The sequence below is a fragment of the Pristiophorus japonicus genome, chromosome 12 (assembly GCF_044704955.1).
Source record: "Pristiophorus japonicus isolate sPriJap1 chromosome 12, sPriJap1.hap1, whole genome shotgun sequence".
Taxonomy (NCBI): Eukaryota; Metazoa; Chordata; class Chondrichthyes; family Pristiophoridae; genus Pristiophorus; species Pristiophorus japonicus.
Window position 1 is genome coordinate 53723950 of NC_091988.1, and position 23161 is coordinate 53747110.

The 23161-nt window shown below is 46.0% G+C and overlaps 1 protein-coding gene across 1 annotated transcript in view; it reads right to left on the bottom strand.

Moving 5' to 3' along the window:
• The window catches only part of LOC139276900 (mitogen-activated protein kinase 14A), a 52281-nt gene that overhangs the window by 12768 nt on the left and 16352 nt on the right, over positions 1–23161 (bottom strand). Inside the window, exons 5-6 of the mRNA XM_070894896.1 lie at positions 17721–17750; positions 17004–17051 (exon numbers count right to left, since the gene is read on the bottom strand). Coding sequence (XP_070750997.1) covers positions 17004–17051; positions 17721–17750 — 78 coding nt within the window. The remainder of the gene's footprint in view (positions 1–17003; positions 17052–17720; positions 17751–23161) is intronic.

Sequence of the window (23161 nt, forward strand, 5' to 3'; positions counted from 1 at the left end):
AGTCAGAAGGCATTTGACAATGTTCTCCACAAATGTCCATTGGTTAAACTCAAAGCTGTAGCAATTCAGAGTAAGTCTTGGATATGGATAAGAAATTGAGTGAGACATAAGAAATAATGCGTACTTGTCAGAAGAATTATGTTAGCATGGGGGGGGCGGGGCGGCAGGGGGTCGAGTACGGAGTGGATGTCCCAGAGATTGGTGTTGGGACCACTAGTGTCTCTATATCGCAACAATGGCAGATGAGATTTATTACAGACAAATGTAAAGTATTATACATAACAAGGAAAAATGGGCAACGCACTTACTCCATGAATACTGTTGAAATAGCAAAGGATGCATTTGGAAAAGCTCTGAGCCTTACTAGAATGAATGCTCAAAATGTTCAACTGATTGCACCTACCTTGTTGAGCCTCAGTTGAACAGAGAGGATGTTTTTACTTGTGGGGGAATCTAGAACTAGGGGTTATAGTTTAAGAATAAAGGGTCACCCATTTAGATATGAGATGAGGAGAAATTTCTTCTCTGAGGGTCGTAAATCTGTGGAATTCTCTGCCCCAGAGAGCTGTGGAGGCTGGGTCATTGAATATATTTAAGATAGAGATAGACAGATTTTTTGAGTGATAATAATAACTTTTATTTATATAGCACCTTTAACGTAGTAAAACATCCCAAGGCGCTTCACAATAGTGTTAGAAGACAAAACAGATAAATTTGACACCGAGCCACAAAAGAAGAAATTAAGGTAGATGACCAAAAGCTTGTTTAAAGAGGTAGGTTTTAAGGAGGAAAGAGAGGTAGAGAGGCAGAGAGTTTAGGGAGGGAGTTCCACAACTTAGGGCCCAAACAGCTGAAGGAACAGCCACCAATGGTTGAGCAGTTAGAATAAGGGATGCTCAAGAAGAGCACAGGCATCTTGTGGGGTTGTGAGGCTGAAAAAGATTACAGAGATAGGGAGGGGCAAGGCCATGGAGTGATTTGTAAACAAGGATGAGAATTTTGAAATCGAGGCATTGTTTAACCGGGAGCCAATATAGGTCAGAAAGCACAGGGTGATGGGTGATCGTGACTTGCTGTGAGTTAGTGCACAGGCTGCTGAGTTTTGGATGACCCCAAGTTTATGTAGAGTAGAATGTGGGAGGCCGGCCAGGAGTGAATTGGAGTAGTCAAGTCTAGAGGTAACAAAGGCATGAATGAGGGTTTCAGCAGTAGAAGAGCTGAAGTAAGGGTGGAGGCGGGCTATGTTATGGGCGTGGAAGAAAGGCGGTTTTAGGTATGCAGCAGATATGTGGCCAGAAACTAATTTCAGGCTCAAATATGACACCTAGGTTGCGAACAGTCTTGCTCACCCTCAAATTGATGCTAGGGAGAGGGATGGAGTCAGTGGTTAGAGAACGCAGTTTGTGGCGGGGACCAAAGATAATGGCTTCGGTCTTCCCAATATATAATTGGAGAAAATGTGTGTTCATCCAGTACTGGATGTCGGACAAGCAATCTGACAAATTAGATACCAAGCAAAGCTCGAGAGAAGTAAGAGAAGTAGAGATGGGTGTCGTCAGCGTACATGTGGAAACTGACTCCGTGTTTTCGGAGATATTATGTATTGTCCAGGTACATTAAATGTATAGTTACAATGGTACGTCACAAGGGGCACTGTGGTGAGAGACCCGAAAGACAGAGTATAAAAGGCTGCCCATCACACCTGAGGGGCACGCAGGAGTTACACAATAAAGGACTAAGGTCACAGCAGTTACGACAACACCATACTGTGTGGAGTCAGTGATTTGAGTGCTACATACATCACAGGATGTTATCTCCAAGGAGCAGCAGATAGATGAGAAATGAGAGGGGGCCAAGGACTGATCCTTGGGGGACACCAGAGGTAACAATGCAGGGGCGGGAAGAGAAGCCATTGCAGGTGATTCTCTGGCTACGATTAGATAGATAAGAATGGAACCAGGCGAGTGCAGTCCCACCCAGCTGGACACTTGTGGAGAGGCGTTGGAGGAGGATGGAGTGGTCAACTGTGTCAAAGGCTGCAGAAAGGTCCAGAAGGACAAGGAGGGATAGTTTATCTTTGTCACACTCACAATGGATGTCATTTGTGACTTTGATGAGAGCAGTTTCGGTACTGAAAACCAGATTGAAGGGATTCAAATATTGAATTCAGGGAAAGATGGTCACGGATTTGGGAGGTGTCAACACATTCAAGTACTTTGGACAGGAAAGGGGGATTGGAGATGGGGCAATCGCTAGCAAGCAAAGTGGAGTCAAGGATTAGTTTTTTGAGAGGGGTGATGACAGCAGATCTGAAGGAGAAGGGGACAGTATCAGAGGAGAATTGTTAACAATGTCGGCTAACGTGGGCGCCAAAAAATGTGGGTGATCAGCAGGTTAAGTGGGAATAGGGTCAAGAGAGCAGGAAGTGTGTCTCATGGACAAGATGAGTTTGGAGATATCAAGAGGAGATATCAAGAGGGGAGATCAAAGAGAAACTAGAGAAAGATGTGAGTTTAGGGCAAGGGCAGGTGGGAGCCTCAGATGAAGTTTGGCCCGGTGGGCTAGGTGAAGGAAGGAAACTCACAGAGGCAGTTGATCAGATGGTCTCAATCTTTGAGTCAAAGTAGTCCATGAGCTCCTCACACTTGTTGTTGGAGGTGAGTGTGGTGGAGTGAAGGGTTATGGGGAGCGGGCAGGGCAGTGGAGCTGAGCCCAAGATCAGATCCGCCATGATCTTATTAAATAGCGGAACCAGCTCGAGGGGCCAACGGCCTACTCCTGCTCCTATTTCTTATGTTCTTATGATGCAGGGCAGCAGACAGCAAAGCCAATAGAATGTTTAAATATATAGTAGTGTTGACAATTCTGGGTTAACGTATCCGTGGAGATTTGATCATGTGATATTTGATCACATGGCATTCAGTGACACTCCTCATGTGGTGCTTAATCATGACATTTAATCATGTGACATTTGCCTATTGTTTACAAATGTTATTGCATTGACGTTAGTTGAGTGTCTCAGTAACACCAAGTCCCAAATAAAATATTTGACTTTTTGTTTTATAGTGAGATGGGTAACATAATTTATAAATCAAAGAAAGAACACAAAATAGAAAGATTTAAGGATATGTAATGTTTAACTAAAAACTACTTCTGTGATGTTTCTACATTATCGACCGCGACGAGGAACACCAAGTAAATTCCATTGATTCAATAAAAACAAGATATAAGTTACTTCTAACTAAAGTTTTCGTACAATTTTATTAATTTTTACAATGCACAGCTACAATACATTTCTTCTTGGGCAGTCCCTCGGAGTCGAGGATGACTTGCTGCCACACTAAGAGAGTTCTCAAGTGACTGATGAGTCCGATGCGGGACCTACAGTCTCTGTCACAGGTGGGGCAGACGGTGGTTGAAGGGATGGGTTGGTGGTACGCTCCTTCTGCTGTTTGCGGTTGTCCTCCGTGTGCTCCCGGCGAAGAGATTCGAGTTGTTCAGCACTTTCCTCCACTTTGAGCAGTCTTGGGCCGGGGATTCCCAGGTGTTGGTGGGGATGTTGCACTTTTTCCCCCCAAGGAGGCTCTGAAAGCATCCTTGAAGCGTTTCCTCTGCCCGTCTGGGGCTTGCTGTGTCGGAGCTCCGAGTAGAGCACTTGGTTTGGGAGTCTCATATCGGGCATGCGGACGATGTGGCCCATCCATTGGAGCTTATAAAAATAATAAAATGAAACCAAAACAAAACCTAATTCAATTCTGTTGCATATGCAATAACTCAATAGGCTGAGTACCGTGAACTCAATCAGGTGCGACCTGACTCTACTTCATTAGCTCTCAAAGTAAGGATTAAACATGGAGGCTTTCTTTATATACGTGTGTGTCTGTAGCCCAATGACCTCAGACGGTCGGTCCCCCTGGTGGCAGGTAAACCCAGGAATACATACATTAGATATTCACTGACAGCCACATCCCACTGCTGAAGCCCAGCTTCAGGGAGGTGAGGCTCACTTTTCCATAGGAAGTACCAAAGCTGCCCAACTCCAAGAACAAAGCACATATACAAAAGAGCACATCACAGGCCGTCATGAACTCACTCGCCACCCTCCCTCAAACTCAGTTTGTGTTTCTCTCTCTTTCTCCCTCAGTTTGTGTTTCTCTCACTCCCTCTGTTGTATAGGGAGAAAGAGTCAGACTGAACACTGTGAGCACAAAGTAACGTGTGACCTTAGTCTTTTATTGCAGGTCTCCAGAGTGCCTCTCCAACCTGTGAGACCTCCTTAAATACCTGTGTTCCCAAGGGATTATGGGATTCCTTGGGACTCCGGGGAATGAGCCCTCTGGTGGCTGTACAGAGTAAATACAAGTCCACATATATAACAACATCCCCCGCCCTCCAAAGTCAATAGTGTAACTATTTACAATGTGAGTCAATCTGGGGCCCTTCTTGCCCTGGTTGATCGTCTCGGTGTGAAAGCTGGTGTTGTTGAATCATTTATTGGGCTCTCGCTGGGCTGCCTGGTGTGTTGGGCCCTGCAGGGCTGCTGTGAATGATGGGTTCTGCTTCATGGTCGACCGTAGTGTTAATTGCCACTGGTGTGTGTGTTGCGGAATCAAAAAAGGTAGGGTCCATGGTGGGTTGCTCAGGGTAGTCCGTGAATCTGAGTTTGATTTGGTCCAAGTGTTTCCGGTGAATGAGTCCATTTGAAAGTTTGACCCGAAACACCCTGCTCCCCTCTTTGGCCACGACAGTGCCGGGAAGCCACTTGGACCTTGTCCATAATTTAAAACAAATACAGGATCATTGATTTCAAACTCGCGTGACACATTTGCGCTATCATGGTATGCACTTTGTTGAAGCCGCCTGCTCTCTACCTATTCATGTAGATCAGGGTGAACTAATGAGAGCCTTGTTTTGAGTGCTCTTTTCATGAGCAGTTCAGCAGGTGGGATCCCAGTGAGTGAGTCAGGTCTCGTGCAGTAGCTAAGCAGGACTCGGAATAGGCGAGTCTGCAGTGAGCCTTCAGTTACCCTCTTCAAGCCTTGCTTGATGGTTTGCACTGCTCTCTCTGCCTGACCATTGGACGCTGGTTTAAACGGGGCAGATGTGACATGTTTGATCCCGTTACGGGTCATGAATTCTTTGAACTCAGCACTGGTAAAACATGGCCCGTTGTCGCTCACCAGGACATCGGGTAAGCCGTGTGTGGCAAACATGGCCCGCAGGCTTTCAGTAGTGGCAGCGGACGTGCTAGTCGACATTATCTCACATTCAATCCACTCGGAGTATGCGTCTACAACCACAAGGAACATTTTACCCAAGAATGGGCTTGCATCGTCGACATGTACCCTAGACCACGGTTTGGAGGGCCAAGACCATAAACCTAGCCATGCCTCCCTGGGTACATTGCTTAACTGCGAACATGTATTACACCTGTGAACGCAGGACACGAAGTCCGCATCTATACCGGGCCACCACACGTGGGATCTGGCTATTGCTTTCATCATTACGATGCTTGGGTGGGTACCGTGGAGGTCATTGATGAAGGTGTCTCTGCCCTTCTTGGGGACGACTACTCAATTGCCCTACAGAAAGCAGTCTGCCTGTATAGACATTTCATCTTTGCGCCGCTGGAATGGCTTTATCGCTTCCTGCATTTCGACTGGGACACTGGACCAGCTCCCATGAAGAACACAGCTTTTGAATAGAGTTTTAATAAGGGGTCCTGGCTTGTCCAGGTTTTGATCTGCTGGGCAGTGATGGGTGATTGCTCACTCTCAAATGTTTCCATAACCATGGCTAGATCTGCAGGCTGTGCCATTTCCCGTGGTGGGCAATGGCAGCCTACTGAGAGCATCGGCGCAGTTTTCTGTGCCTGGCCTGTGGCGGATGGAGTAGTTGTATGCGGACAATGTGAGCGCCCATCTCTGGATGCGGGCCAATGCATTGGTATTTATACCTTTACTCTCGGAAAACAGGGGTTTCAGTGGCTTATGGTCAGATTCCAATTCGAATTTTAGCCCAAACAGGTATTGATGCATTTTCTTTAGCCCATAGACACACGCTAATGCTTCTTTTGTAATCATACTGTAGGTTCTCTCAACCTCAGACAGACTCCTGGATGCATAAGCAACCTGTTGCAGTTTCCCGAAATCATCAGCTTGTTGCAATACACACCCGACGCCATGTGACAACACATCACATGCTAGTACCAAACGCTTACATGGATCATACAACACAAGCAATTTGTTTGAGCATAACAATTTCTCGCTTTTAGAAAGGCATTTTCTTGGCTTTTGCCCCAAACCCATTCATCCCCTTTTCGTAGTAAGACATGTAGTGGTTCTAGCAGGGTGCTGAGGCCCGGTAAGAAGTTACCAAAGTAGTTCAAGAGTCCCAGAAACGACCGCAGCTCTGTTATGTTCTGTGGTCTCGGTGCGTTCTCGATTGCCTCCGTCTTTGCGTTGGTGGGCCTGATGCCGTCCACCGCAATCCTCCTTCCCAGGAACGCTACTTCAGCCGCCAGGAAACGCACTTCGAGCGTTTTAACCTGAGCTCCACGCGGGTGAGTCGACTAAGAACCTCCTCCAGGTTCTGCAGATGCTCGACTGTGTTCTGACCTGTGATCAAGATGTCGTCCTGGAAGACCACGGTGTAAACTTGAGACTTCAGAAAACTTTCCATGTTTCTCTGGAATATCGACACCGCTGATCAGATTCCAAACAAAAAGATCTTTGTGTGTGTTAAATCAGGTGAGGGCCTGCAATGATTCCTCCAGTTCCTGTGTCATGTAGGCTGAAGTCAGCTCCAGCTTCGTGAATGTCTTTCCTCCCGCCAGCGTTGCAAAGAGGTCGTCGGCTTTTTGTAGTGGGTATTGATCCTGCAGGGAGAAAGGATTGATAGTTATTTTGTAATCGCCACAGATTCTGACGGTGCCTTCTCCCTTGAGGACTGGGACAATAGGACTGGACCACTCACTGAACCCGATCGGTGAAATGATGCTCTCTCGTTGCAGCCAGTCGAGCTCGATCTCTACCCTTTCTCTCATCATGTACAGTACCGCTCTCGCCTTGTGATGGATGGGTCGCACCCCCAGAATTAGGTGGATCTGCACTTTTGCTCCTTGGAATTTCCCAATGCCTGGTTCGAACAGCGAAGGAAATTTGTTTAAGACCTGGGCACACAAAGTGTCATCAGCGGGCAATAGCACTCGGACATCGTCCCAGTTTTAGCGTATCTTTCCCAGCCAGCTCCTGCCGAGCAGCATGGGACCATCGCCCGGTACCACCCAGAGTGGTAGCTTGTGCACCGCTCCATTGTAGGAGACCTTTACGGTAGCACTGCCGATTACAGGAATCAGTTCTTTCGTGTAAGTTCTTAGTTTCATGTGAATTGGAGTTAAGACTGGCCTTGAGGCCTTGTTGCACCACAACCTTTTGAAAGACTTTTTGCCCATGATGGACTGGCTTGCGCCTGTGTCCAGCTCCATTGACACCGGGAGTCCATTTAATTCAACATTCAACATTATCAGGGGACAATGTGTGCACCCCATGTACCTCTGCCTCCTCTATCTGAGGCTCTGTTTCGTTGTGATCCTCCTCTGCAACATGGTGGTTTGCAGGTTTAACAGGCTTAGCAACTCGCTTGCAATCTTGTTGGAGGTGTCCCATTGTTCAACAGCCCTTGCAAACGTATCCTTTGAATCGGCATGAATGGAAACTGTTGTGTATCTGTAAAGCATGCACTCTCATTTTCCGCCACCGAGGAGCTCATCCCCTGAAGTCCCAAGGGATCCCAGCATCCCTTGGGAGCACTGTATATAAGCTGGCCCCTAAGACCGCTTTCTCACACTGGAGTTTCTTATTAAAGACTGAGGTCACTGTTACTTTAACCTCCCTGTGTGCAGCCTCATCTGTGTTCAGAACACAATAATTGGCGACGAGAATACGAATCCAACGCAAAGATGCAGCAAACTGTGGGCATCCTGGAGAAGTTCTCAGAGGGTGTGGACTGGGAAGCCTATGTCGAACAGCTAGACCAGTACTTTGTAGCCAACGAGCTGGACGGAGAAGGAAGTGCTGCAAAAAGGAGAGCGGTCCTCCTCAGTCTGCGGGGCACTGACCTACAGCTTCATGAAGAATCTTCTGGCTCCGGTGAATCCCACAGATAAGTCGTATGAGGAGCTGTGTACACTGGTTCTGGAGCATCTTAACCCGAGGGAGAGCGTGCTGATGGCGAGATATCGGTTCTACACGTGCCAACGATCTGAAGGTCAGGAAGTGGTGAGCTACGACGCCAAGCTAAGGCGACTTGCAGGACAATGTGACTTTGATGGCTACCTGGAGCAAATGCTCAGAGACTTTTTTGTACTGGGTATTGGCCACGAGACCTTCCTATGAAAACTTTTGACTGTAGAGACACCGACCCTCAGTAAGGCCATTGAGATAGCACAGGCATTTATGTCGACCAGTGATAACACCAAACAAATCTCTCAGCACACAAGTGCTAGCAATGTTCATAAATTAACTGGAACTGTGTTTGCAAGCAGAAATGTACAGGGCCGAATCCATGAGCCTGCAACTGCCAGCAGGCCTCAGGTGACCCAGATGACTCAGAGTCCCCAACAAAGGATGAATGCAAGGCAATTCACACCTTGTTGGCGTTGTGGAGGCTTCCATTCAGCCTATTCATGCCGCTTCAAAGGGTATGTTTGCAAGAGCTGTGGAACAATGGGGCACCTCCAATGAGCTTGCAAATGAGCTGCAAGCTCTGCAAAACCTGCTAATCACCACGTGGCAGAGGAAGATTGGTCCATGGTAAATCAAAGCAATTTCGAGTCTCAGAGAGAGGAGGCAGATGCTAAAGTACACTGGATGCACACATTTTCGATGAAATGTCCACCTATAATGCTAAATGTAAAATTGAATGGTTTACCCGTAGCCTTGGAATTGGACACTGGTGCTAGCCAATCCATCATGAGTAAAAAGATGTTTGAGAGACTGTGGTGCAACAAGGCATTCAGACCAGCGCTGAGCCCCATCCACACCAAACTGAGAATGTACACCAAAGAGCTTATCACTGTCCTGGCCAGCGCCATGGTCAAGGTCACCTACAAGGGCATGGTGCACGAACTGCCACTCTGGATTGTCCCGGGCGATGGCCCCACAGTGCTTGGAAGGAACTGGCTGGGCAAAATCCGCTGGAACTGGGATGACATCCGAGCGCTATCACATGTCGATGAGGCCTCATATACCCAGGTTCTTAACAAATTTCCTTCCTTTTTTGAGCCAGGTATTCGAAACTTTTCCGGGGCGAAGGTGCGGATCCACTTGGTCCCAGAGGCACGACCCATTCACCACAAGGCGCGAGCGGTACCTCACATGATGAGGGAGAGAGTGGAAATCGAGCTGGACAGGCTGCAATGCGAGGGCATCATCTCCCCAGTGGAATTCAGCGAATGGGCCAGCCCGATTGTTCCAGTGCTGAAAAGTGATGGCATGGTGAGGATTTGCAGCGATTATAAAGTAACTATTAATCGTTTCTCGCTACAGGACCAATACCCGCTACCTAAGACAAATGACCTATTTGCGACGCTGGCAGGAGGCAAGACGTTCACCAAGCTCGACCTGACTTCGGCCTACATGACCCAGGAGCTGGAGGAGCCTTCGAAGGGCCTCACCTGCATCAACATGCACAAGGGACTGTTCATCTACAACAGATGCCCATTTGGAATTCGGTCAGCTGCCGTGATCTTCCAGAGAAACATGGATAGCCTACTCAAGTCGGTGCACCACACGGTGGTCTTTCAGGACAACATATTGGTCACAGGTCAGGACACCGCCGAACACCTACAAAACTGGAGGAGGTCCTCCAGCGACTGGATCGCATAGGGCTGTGGCTGAAGAGGTCGAAATGTGTCTTCATGGCAACAGAAGTGGAGATTTTGGGGAGAAAGATTGCGGCGAACGACATTCGACCCACAGACACCAAGATAGAGGCTATCAGGAACGCGCCCAGGCCACAGAACATCACGGAGCTGCGGTCATACCTGGGACTCCTCAACTATTTTGGTAACTTCCTACCAGGGTTAAGCACCCTTTTAGAGCCCCTACATGTGTTATTGCACAAAGGTGAGAACTGGGTATGGGGAAAAAAACCAAGCAATTGCTTTTGAGAAAGCCAGAAACATTTTATGCTCCAACAAGCTGCCTGTATTGTATAACCCGTGTAAAAGACTTGTGCAAGCATGTGACGCATCGCCGTACGGAGTCGGGTGTGTATTAAAACAAGCTAACGTTGCGGGGAAATTGCAACCCGTCGCCTATGCTTCCAGGAGCTTGTCTAAGGCCAAGAGGGCCTACAACATGATTGAAAAAGAGGCATTAGCGTGTGTGTTCGGGGTAAAGAAAATGCATCAGTACCTGTTTGGCCTCAAATTTGAGCTGGAAACCGATCACAAGCCCCTCACATCCCTGTTCGCTGAAAACAAGGGGATAAATACTAATGCCTCAGCCCGCATATAAAGGTGGGCACTCGCGCTATCAGCGTATAACTATAGCATCCGCCACAGGCCAGGCACCGAGAACTGTGCGAATGCTTTCAGACGGCTACCATTGCCCACCATGGGAGTGGAAATGGTGCAGCCTGCAAACTTGTTGATGGTGGCGCAGCCCGCAGACTTGTTGATGGTCATGGAAGCATTTGAAAATGATAAATCACCTGTCACGGCCCGCCAGATTAGGACTTGGACCAGCCAAGATCCTCTGCTGTCCCAAGTAAAAAACTGTGCACTGCATGGGAGCTGGGCCAGCATCCCCGTTGAAATGCAAGAGCCAATCAAGCTGTTCCAGCGGCGAAAGGACGAGCCGTCCATTCAGGCAGACTGCCTGTTGTGGGGTAACCGCGTAGTGCTACCAAAAAAAGGGCAGGGAGACATTCATCTCGGATCTCCACAGCACACACCTGGGTATAGTTGTAGTGTCTCTGCACCTTGTTACAAACTCACACGAGGCATGGATATATCAGACACGGTCACTCTGTGACCTTCACTTTATTCCCAGGACTAAAGAGTGTTGATCCTGGGTGGGACCTCCCCTTTTCTACCTGGAAGCCCAGGTGAGGAGCTCACTCCCTGTGGTCAGGGTGTGCATTACAATGGTACAGGTACAGTATGCATGAGTTACAGTTACATACTTATAGTCATTGCAAGATGGTGAAATACATGACATCAGTAATGATGAAAGTGATAGCCAGATCCCACGTGTGGTGGCCCAGTATCGACTCTGACTTAGAGCCCTGTGTACGGCAATGCAGCGTATGTGCTCAGTTGAGCAACGCGCCCAGAGAGGCACCACTAAGTTTGTGGTCCTGGCCCTCCAGACCATGGTCGAGGATCCATGTCGACTATGCGGGCCCGTTTCTCAGTAAAATGTTCCTGGTGGTGGTGGATGCTTTTTAAAAATGGATTGAATGTGAAATAATGTCTGGAAGCACTGCCACCGCCACCGTTGAAAGCCTGAGGGCCATGTTTGCCACCCACGGCCTGCCTGACATACTGGTCATGATAACGGGCCATGTTTCACCAGTGCCGAATTTAAAGAATTCATTACCCGCACTGGGATCAAACATGTCACCTCGGCCCCGTTTAAACCAGCCTCTAATGGGCAGGCAGAGTGGGCAGGACAAACCATCAAACAGAGCCTTAAACGAGTCACAGAAGGCTCACTCCAGACCCGCCTGTCCCGAGTACTGCTCAGCTACCGCACGAGACCCCACTCGCTCACAGGGGTGCCCCCGGCTGAGCTACTCATGAAAAGGACACTTAAAACCAGACTCTCGCTGGTTCACCCCAACCTGCATGATCAGGTAGAGAGCAGGCAGCAGCAACAAAATGTAAATGATGGTCGTGCCACTGTGTCACGGGAAATTGATCTGAATGATCCTGTGTATGTACTAAACTATGGACATGATCCCAAGTGGATCGCGGGCACAGTGATAGCTAAAGAAGGGAATAGGGTGTTTGTCGTCAAACTAGACAATGGACAAATTTGCAGAAAGCACCTGGACCAAACGAGGCTGCGGTTCACAGACTGCCCTGAACAACCCTTTTCGAACCCACAACACACACACAAAGGATCAACACCACCACGCCGGACCAGGAAATCGAACCCATCACGCCCAATAGCCCAGCAAGGCCAGGCTCACCTAGCAGCCCTGCAGGGCCAACAACACACCAGCCCAGCGAGGGCACAGCCAACACACCAAAGCAGACATTTGTACCGAGGCAGTCCACCAGGGAAAGGCTCCTGACCACCTCACCTTGTAAATAGTTTTCACTTTGACTTTGGGCAGGGGGAGTGATGTTGTGTATCTGTAAAGCATGCACTCCCATGTTCCGCCATCAGGGAGCTCATCCCCCGAAGTCCCAAGGGATCCCAGCATTCCTTGGGAGCACCGTATATAAGCCGGCCCCTAAGGCCTGTTCCTCACTCTGGAGTGTCTTATTAAAGACTGAGGTCACTGTTACTTTAACCTCCCTATGTGCAGCCTCATCTGTGTTAGGAACACAATAGAAATGATGATCACCCCCGCAGCGCCAACAAGGTGTTAATGGCCTTGCATTCATCACGCTTGATGGTGGACTCAATCGTTTGCGGACGTACAGCTGCAGGTAAGCGTGACCTGCTCTGTACGTTACGATTCGAAAACAACATCACTTTGTTCACAGTACTTGTAGCAGCACTTATGTGCTGAGAGATTTGCTTAGTATTGTCACTGGTGACAATGAACGGCTGGACTATCGCTATGGCCTTACTCAAGGTTGGGGTCTCTACAGTCAAAAGTTTGCGAAGAATGGTTTCGTGGCCAATACCAAGTGCGAAAAAGTCTCTGGGCATGTGCTCCAAATGTCCTTCAAATTCCAGAGTGTCCTGCAAAGCATCTTAGCTCGGCGACATAACTAGTCACTTCGTAGCGTTCAGACCTCTTGTAGACGTAGAACCGATATCTCGCCATCAGAACACTTTCCTTCGGGTTCAAATGCTCTCAGACCAGTGTGCACAAATCGGCGTACGATTTCTCCGTGGGTTTCGCTGGAGTGAGCAGATTCTTCATGAGGCCCTATGTTGGTGCCCCACAGACGGTGAGGAGGATCGCTCTACGTTTGGAGGTGCTCTCTTCCCCAACTAGCTCGTTGGCCATGAAGTATTGGTCAAGTCGTTCCTCAAAAGTTTCTCAATCATCTCCCTCCGAAAATTTCTCCAGGATTCCCACTGTTCTCTGCATCTTTGGGTTCGCTATATGTATCTCATTGCCAGTTGTTGTGTATAAAGAGTCAGACTGAATACTGTGAGTTCAAAGTAATGTGTGACCTTAGTCTTTTATTGTAGGTCTCCAGAGTGCCTCTCCAACCTGTGAAGCCTTCTTAAATACCTGTGCTCCCAAGGGATTATGGGATCCCTTGGGACTCCGGGGAATGAGCCCTCTGATGGTTGTACAGAGTAAATACAAATCCGCATATATAACACCCTCCATTTGTGTTTCTCTCTCTCACTCCCTCCATGTGTGTTTCTCTCTCTCACTCCCTCCATGTGTGTTTCTCTCTCTCACTCCCTCCATGTGTGTTTCTCTCTCTCACTCCCCCTGTTGCTCTCTCAGGACTCAGTTTCCAGGTGATTTTCATTGGTCCCGATGCGGTCATCCTCACATCCGGTAAGTGCTCCAAATAGCGAGGGATTAGCAGGGCTCAAAAAACGCAGTTTGATTGCAAGCCACAATACTCAGGATACTGTGCAGGCAGAAACCATGCATACAAGGACCATTTCCCCAGAGTCAGCAGCAGCAGTGCTCGGGAGGCCAATCGCCCAGTCCAGTCGACTCCTGCTCAAAGTGGGAGGGTTGGGAACCCTATGGTAAGATCTAAAACATTAGAATACAAGTCAGAGGAATTTTGATCAAACTGTACAGTGCACTAGTCAATTTGCATACTGTGTCCAGCTCTGATCAGAGAAGCACATAAAGGACATTCAAGGGCTGAAGGAGGATCCTTTGTCTTAGAGATCTCAGTTATGAGGATAGACTGGAAAATCTTGGGCTCTTCTCCCTTGAAGAGACATCCGAGAGGTGATTTTATAGAGGTGCAACATTGTAAATAGTATGGAAAAGGTAAATTTGGACTATTACTTTAAACTAAATTTAGGGTAAGGGATCATAGGTTTAAACTAGGAAAAGGCAGATTTAGAGCAGAAAAAGGGTAATCAATACACAGAATGGACTCCAACTACATAGAGGAGGTGAAAATTCTGGAATTAAATAAGAACCAATTGGAAGCTGCAATAGGAGGACATTGGGTAATTGTGGATAAACCAAAATGAATGAATGGCTTCCTTATACGTAATTATCTTGTGAACACAAACTCACATACTAAAATCATGATACAATTATAGAAGTAAACGCATCTGGAGCTATGAAGGTATTTCTGTTGTAGATACTTGTGCTACACTAAAGCTATTTATTTAGTGGGCTTTGATGAACAAAGGAATTTTGATTTATTTGTGAATGTTTTGCTTTAGAAAGGCAACAGCATCAATACCAGGAATTGAATCAGTTTTCATTTTCTGTGCCCATCATAAACTCTTCGTTTAGGTATTGCTTGGATTAGACACTGAGCATAGCTTCCCATTCAATCATAAATATCCTGATTAAATATTCCACATCAGGTAATCACAGTATTAGATGCAGAGTAATACCACCTCAGTATCCTAACAATAAGGCTTGATTTCCAACTTCTGCAGAGCATCCACTCCGGCATCAGTCATATTGTAACATTTCCATTTCCTGCTCCGGGCATTGTTGCAGCTACACAGTTCAGCTGCCAATGCCATGCCAATACCTGCTGAAAATACATGGTTTCTGCTACAGTCTTGTGTTCGCAGAGAGTTGGGTTAAGACTATCCAAACTCATATAACATATCTCTCTCTCTCTCAGGCAGTCCCTCAGAGTCGAGGATAACTTGCTTCCACACTAATATGAGTTCTCAGGTGACTGATGAGACCAATGCGGGATCTACAGTCTCTGTCACAGGTGGGGCAGGTGGTGGTTGAAGGGACGGGTGGGTGGGGTGCTTGGGTTGTCGTGCACTTCTTCCGCTGTTTGCGCTTGGCTTCTGCGTGCTCCAGGTAAAGAGACTCGAGGTGTTCGGCGCCTTCGCGGATGCTTCTCTTCCACTTTGAGCGGTCTTGGGCCAGGGATTCCCAGTTGTCGGTGGGGATGTTGCACTTTTTCCAAGAAGGTCTTTGAGGGTGTCCTTGAAGCGTTTCCTCTGCCCACCTGGGGCTCGCTTGCCGCATCGGAGCTCGGAGTAGAGTGCTTATTTTTGGAGTCTAGTATCGGACATGCGGACGATGTGGCCCGTCCATCGGAGCTGATCGAGCGTGATCAAAGCTTCAATATTGGGGATGTTGCCCTGAGCGAGAACACCGACGTTGGTGCGGCTGTCCTGCCAATAGATTTGCAGGATCTTGCAGAGGCAGCGTTGGTGGTACAGCCTATATCTCCAGTGCTTTATAACTTAGAATTCTTACAGCCAGCAAAAAGAGGGAATTTTCATCCCACCAGTCTGCGCTGCAGCCACATAAATTTTGACTTCTTTATTCAGATATGGTTTAAATGCATCTGATGGGACCTGATAAATATCCTATACACTCTCCCCCACATGCTCAAGGGTGTTTGGTTTTGGGGGCATCAAAACAAAGGAAACTGCTCTGGCCTCACCAGGTGCATACAAAGTGCGCAGACCCAGCGAGGCCTCGTAAAAAACGATTTTTCGGGGCGAGATGCGCACACACCAAAAGTCGGCTTTTCCGATCAGTCAAGATTTCTCTGGACAGATCCTCCGCATCGCCGGGAGAAGGACATTCGCGCGGCAGAGATTGGGCTATTTGCCCATCTCTTGCCCAACAAATGTCCTTCAAACTTTTACGCCTGGTAAAAGCAGGCATATAGCTTACTTTTGCCAGCATAAGAGTCTTAAAACATATAAAAATTAAATTTAATCATTCATTTTTATGTTAAAGACCCTGTCCATTAAGGTAAGTTTATTTTTAAACCTTATTAAAACACATTTAAAAAAACTCCAAAAATATATATTTTTTCTGAAACATTTAATTTTAAATATGTGAGGTGTTTTTTTTAATTTATTATGCTGTGTTTCTTGTTTTAGGAGTGTTTTCTCATTAATAGTAATGGGATCTTGCACAAAAGGTGTTATGTCTGTAATGCACTTATGAATGACTCCACGAGGCAATGTGTTGTACTCAAACTGTAGTGACCTTGGTCCTTTATTCGTAACTCCAGAGTGAGGCACAAACATGGTGGGCAGCTTATTATACTGGGCCCTGCACACCTATGCAGGTGACCCTCAGGTCTCCCACCACAGTGTCCTCTGGTGGACAGCCTCTGCCGTAGGGGCAGGAAACCCTGGTCTCCACCAGTTGCACCCTCTAATGGTGCCAGCATAGTATATACACAGTGTAACCTTATTGATAGTACATCAGGTAACAAGTCTCCATCTTATGCAACTATACAGTGACTACACAGAGAATATATCTATAGTCTGCATACATAACAAAAGGAGATCCCATTTTTATCAATGAGAATACTACCTAGTGATTGGTGGTCCAGGCCCACGTGACTCCAACATTTCCCAACGTATGGAGAAGTCATCTCCCCCATATGCTGCACATCGAATGAAGACCTCCAACCAGAATCGAAGGTGCCTCCGTGACCACCAGGTATTTTCGTTAAAAAATTTCAGGTTAGAGGTGTTCGTCTGAAGGAAGCCTCCGACCGCAATATTCCTCCCCATTCATTTTTAGACATTTGGGAAAACAGAATTTCTGTACAATTTGAAAATGTAGGGTGCAACCATTATACATTTAGTCTTGAGCACTTCCCGGTCTTGTGTGTTCAATTAGATGTCCCATTGGTGTCATAAATTTATTCTTACCTTTAGTTCACAGTTCTGGTTCACCGCTAGATTACTAGGTTTGAGATCCTGCACGGAAACAATAAAAATAACTATCATTTGTAGCTTCTAACAAAGTACTGGCATTAATTATCTCAATAGAAGAGTTAATATCCTCTATTTGCTGCATGTAGTAAAATCGTTCAAAAAGATTCTCATTATCAGTTACCAGAGAGAGTTTCAGTCAGTTGGGCATACGTTTTAAACTCTGACTATGGATGGGATTTCCAACTGACATAGATTGAATCTCAGACTCTCTGGTTAGGAGCTCCTGCAAGGATTTTGACCCAGCGACGATGAAGGAACAGTGATACATTTCCAAATCAGGATGGTGTGTAACTTGGAGAGGAACTTGCAGGTGATGGTGCTTCCCTGTGCCTGTTGCCCTGGTCCTTCTAGGTGGTAGAAGTCATGGGTTGGGGAGGTGCTGCCGAAGGAGCCTTGGTGAGTTGCTGGAGTGCATCTTTTGGATGGTACACACTGCAGCCACTGTCACCAGCAAATGCTTATGGTGGTGGATGGGGTGCATTGTTATTGTACTATTATTACTTGTGGTATAAATAGACCATGTAAAGGGGATCATTTGTCATTTGTGGTTTACGAGTCATTTCTTCCTCGCAGGAGAAACTGTATCCACTGTACCCCATTATGGATCCCAAGTGGACATTCTGTAAAGGGTTACGAAAGAAAGTGCCTTACCCTGTGCACAATCCCAGCAGAATGGATGTACTGTAGGAGAAATCAGACAAAAGATCAGTGAATATCAAAGTCAAAACCTTACATCTTGACATCGAAGGATGATAGATGAAGAGGTCTTCCTAAGTGAATAGTTGACCCACTATTGCCATTATATATGAAGATGTCTGCACCTTGAGTGGATGTGAGACCTACCAGTGCAGTCAGATTTGGGGATGTGTGTTTTTTGAGTGGAGATGGGTTCCACTGCTATGATTGTATATGAAGGAGTCCAAATCTTCAGTGGAGATTAAACTTCCACCTAATAAGCAGTTCCAGTTTATACATCGCTTCCTTCCACTTCAGAGCTTTAGTACTTAGGGACTTTTAAAAACAGTTTTCAACGATTTCCACCAATAAATTCATGCGTTTTCTTGGGTGGTGAATTGGTCGGAACTGATCTCCCAAATTTGAGAAAAAATGGCTGTGAAATGTCCCATCATTTTCTTATCAAATATTGAGTCTAGAATTACATATTACATCTGTAATGCTAGACAGATGTTGAAGAGCTATGATAATTTAAAAAAAAAGGAAGACATGACCACCCAAAGCACTTTACAGCCAACAAAGTACTTTTTGAAGTGCAGTAACTGTTATAATGTAGGAAACACCGCAGCTAATTTGCACACAGCAAGCTCCCACAAACAGCAAAGTGATAATGACCAGACAATCTGTTTTAGTGATGTTGATTGAGGGATAAATATTGGACAGGACACCGAGGATAACACCCCTACTCTTCCTCGAAATTATGCCACAGGCTCTTTTACATCCACCCGAGAGGGCAGACAGGGCCTCGGTTTAACGTCTTATCCGACAGATGGCACCTCTGACAGTGCAGTACACTCTCAGTACTGAACTGGAGTGTTAGCCTAGATTTTTGTGCTCAACTCTCTGGAGTGGGACTTGAACCCATAACCTTCTGACTCAGAGGCAAGAGTGCTACCCACTGAGCCACAGCCAACAGTAATAATAATAACTACAGCCATGTTATTAACAAAATAATACACTGCATATGATGATCACAATATCATTCATAGCACATATTGTAAAACAGATATACTACGTACATTGATTGCAATATACCATTCATAATACATACTACAAATAGATACACTGCATACAATGATCACAATATATTATTCATAGTACCTACTACAAAATGGATATACTGTGCTCAATGATCTCAATACCTGGCTGACACTTTGATGCAATACTGAGGGAAGCTGCAAGTTAGTCACTGCACTTCAACATGAAGCACTAAGGGAGGATTCTGAGAATTGTGCTATTCTTTCTTTTTAGTGTGCATTTGATCATTCCTATAGGTAGCCTGTCCAATGTTACATTCTTCTCCACAATTCTTTTCTAGTGTCCGCTGTGGCTCAGTGAGTAGCGCACTCACCTGCGTCAGAAAGTTGTGGGTTCAAGTCCCACTCCAGGGACTTGAGCACATAAATCTAGGCTGAAGCTCCAGCGCAGTGCTGAGGTAGCGTTGCACTGTCAGAGCTGCCGTTTTTCGGATGGGACATTAAATCGAGGCCCCATTTGCACTCTCAGGTGGACGTAAAAGATCCCATGGCACTTTTTCGAAGAAGAGCTGGAGAGTTATCCCCGGTGTCCTGGCCAATATTTATCCCTCAATCAACATAACAAAAACTGATTATCTGATCATTGTCACATTGCTGTTTGTGGGAGCTTGCTGTGCACAAATTGGCTGCCACGTTTCCCACATTACAACAGTGACTACACTCCAAAAGTACTTCATTGCCTGTAAAGCGCTTTGAGACGTCCAATGGTCGTGAAAGGCGCTATATAAATGCAAGTCTTTCATTTTTTTTTAAAACTATGCTCAATCAGGTAACAATGAACAGAATCCAAAGAAACTTCACAGATCAGGTCAATGAGCATACGTACCTCATGATTTTGAATTTTACCCCCATACAGTTACTTCACCCCATTCACTCTTTTTTTTTACCCCTTCTATTTGTTCCTATCTTATCCTTTCCTCAGTGCCAGAGTCTGGCACTAATTACCAGCGTGTGTATGAAATATCATTTGTATGAAAAGGAATCCAGTACAATCTGTGAGTTTATGAGGTGTGCAGGTTACCTCTAAGTGCTCAAAAGGTATCCTACAGCTTTGTTACGGAGAGGTGTCTATATAAATGTATAAGGCACCTGTTCCATGGGCACCCTTGAGGAAAGCAACAGTGTAATTAACTCCCTGAATTAAGGGAGAGGGATTGGTCATCAAGGCATTTTTCTTCCTTATTGCAATACACTGACTGCTAGATCTCAGGCTGTCTTTAGCATGCATATTCCTTTCAATTCAGCAGAAGCAAAGAGCTGATTAAATGGTGAAGAAGAGGAGTTAGGCACTTTCTGCTGCCAGAGCTGCTTCAGTCACTGCCAGATGTGTCAAAAAGCCTTTTTCATTCACATCAAGCTTTTCAAATCCTTTCATTCCAAGCACTCCGCCCCCTTTACTTCTGTTTCCATGGCCAATTCTGCATTCATAATGGACCGGAATTAGAGTTTTAACTAAAAGCTGAATCACTTAGGAGGATTTATGAGAGATCGTGGGGGGGGGGGGGGGGGGAATACAATTCACCTTCTGTTTGTAACCATAAACACTGAATTGAGTCAATTCAGATTAAGTAAAACCCTTTTATTTATGGAGAAACGAATTGAACAAATATGGAACTCACACTGTTAGAAATACTGATGGTCATCACTGTGGAATTCAGAGAGCTAAAAACATGGCAGCCATCAGTCAGCCTGTACTCATCCTTTTGTAACTATCCCACCTTCCAAGGGATCTTCATCTGCACATTAAAAATTCATCACTATAACAGGGAGGAAAAGCAAATCTGTCCAGCACCTGCTTGGCCAGGTTTGTTCCCTCCTACTTGAAGACCACCAATGCAGCACAAATAAAATGGATGCACAAAATGGAGGTCACACAGCTTCCAGATATATGGCTATGCATAAACACGTTGCACTAGTGATCCTGAAATTAGTGTCAGTGTTGCTACTTCACTTTGTAGAGCATTTTAGAATTAAGGTGCACACTTTAAATTAGGGAATCAATGATTATAAGCAGGGTTATGGACCCAGAGCTGGTAATTGGGATTAGACTGGATAACCTTTTGTTGGCCGGCGCAGATATAATGGTAAGTACTGCAGGGAATCGAATACAGCCAGGGTGATCTCCTGGACTAGTTTCAATTGCCTGGCTGGGTCGGAGAGGAATTTTCCCAGATTTTTTTCTCTCCCTAAATTGGCCTGGTTTTTGCCTCTCCCAGGAGATCACATGGCTCCGGTTGGCGTGGAATGTAGAAAGTTTCAGTATAAGAGGTATCAAAGTTGTGTGAGGCAGACTGGTTGAGATGAGTGCTCTTTGCCTTCCCGCCATTGTTCATAGGTTTATATGTAACCTTCAGGCTGCTGACCGAGGGCCGTGCGGCTCTTTGTCAGCCGGCGTAGACACAATGGGCTGAAATGGCCTCCTTCTGCACTGTAAATTTCTATCTTTCTATGTTTCTATCTTAAAGAAGCCCAAAAATCACATTCAGGGCTGTTCTCACCGTCTCCTACTGCAAGAAATACTGTGGGTATCACTGTGGAACTCAGTGATAAAAACATAAAAATCAAAGATCTTTTTGGAAAAGTCTGTAAATTTGAACTTTCCGAATGATTTACACCTATCTCGGAGCAATATAGACCAGGAGGATCCCAAGTTTGTGCTGATTTCATTCAGGCCAGTGGTCGGGGCACTACAATTGGTCTCAGGGCCCAGGGTTGGCAAGGGCAACATCGGATGGCAACAAAGTAGCTCTTCACTGCTACTTACCTACCCCTGCTGAAAGTGCGGGCAGGTTGGGGGAGGACAGGATTGATCCCAGCTGTGATGTCCTCCATAGTCAAGCAGCCTGCTGGCAATGACTTAAGTCTCACACATGACTAGTGGTTGAACTACATGAAGGTGATCGGGACCCGTAGAACTGTAACCCAGTGAGGAGTCAAATCCCTTCAGGTGAGATGGCAAAATAATTGGAAAGAAAGAGGGAAAAAAATTTGTCAGGTATGCATAACCAGTGTTTGGATATATCAACATGCACTAATCTGATTAGGTCTCTAATGTCTGTAGCTCCACACTGTGGATGCCTGTGTTACTGTAGCTAGTGCTGTTTAATAAAGAGCAGGTCACCTGACCTGCAGAGGAAGTTTTCCGGAACCTACAGCCATCTTACAGGCTGTGTGATGTGTGTTCTCTGAAGAGATGACATTTGGCGATGAGAATGGGATCTAATCGGATAATACAAAGCTGAAATTTTTTGTTGGTGAATGATTCAGCCAGCCGACAGGGAGACTTTGAGAGCTTCTCTGTTTTTGGAAACAACTACAAATCCGAGGTAAATTACGAGCAGTTGGTTAAACTGCCAGAGTCAAAATGGCTGCCCCTATGGGAGCTATAGGGCATGTAGGGGCATTTCAATGCGGCCATGAAAGTTTCAGAGCATATGTGGATCAGCTAGAAATGTTTTTCACTGCAAATAATATCATTGAAATTCCCGGTAATGAAGACAATAACCGAGCGGTGCTGGAACGAAAAAGAGCTATATTCTTAACTGAGGCCGGGCCAGAGTTGTATGAAATGATGATAAATTTGCTTGTGTCCGACAAGCCAAAGGATACAATACTGGAACAGATTCTAATAAAGTGAGAACAACATTATAGCCCCGTCCCGTTAGAAATTGCTGAAAGTTATCGTTTCGGAATACAAAATCAGAAGGTCAAAGAAAATATCAGCGAGTACATTGTAGCATTAAAAAAGCTATCTGTTCACTGTAATTTCGGAGACTTTCAGAACCGAGCATTGTGTGACTGCTTTGTTTGTGGGGTGAAAAATGATGCGATCAGAAGAAAGTTATTGACGACGCCTGACTTGACTTTTGATTTAGCTTGTCAGACAGCTAGGTCGATGAGCATGGCCGACCAATATTCCCAAAAATTTCATACTAATTTTAGTCATCAGATAACCGAGGTGAATCACCTGTAGGTTCAAAGTAAAAGGCGGTGGGGCCCCAAAGACTCAGAAAGTGGGAATGGGAACAGAGCATTGACGTCCTGCTATCATTGCCCGGGACAACACATTGCTCAAAGTTGTCCATATATGAAGGCAAAGTGTTTCTTCTGCAGGAAAACTGGGCATCTTGCGAAGGCAAGCCGACTGAAGGGTAAACCAGTTTTCAAAACTATGAGTAGAAATTCCCAGAGACTGCATAGCATGGAAGAACAACAACAGGACGAGGAGGTTTTAGAGCTACACATCAACAGGAGCACGAGGTTAACAGGCGGCGATTCGAAAAGTATCCTAATCCACATAGATGTTGCAGGATTCAAGAT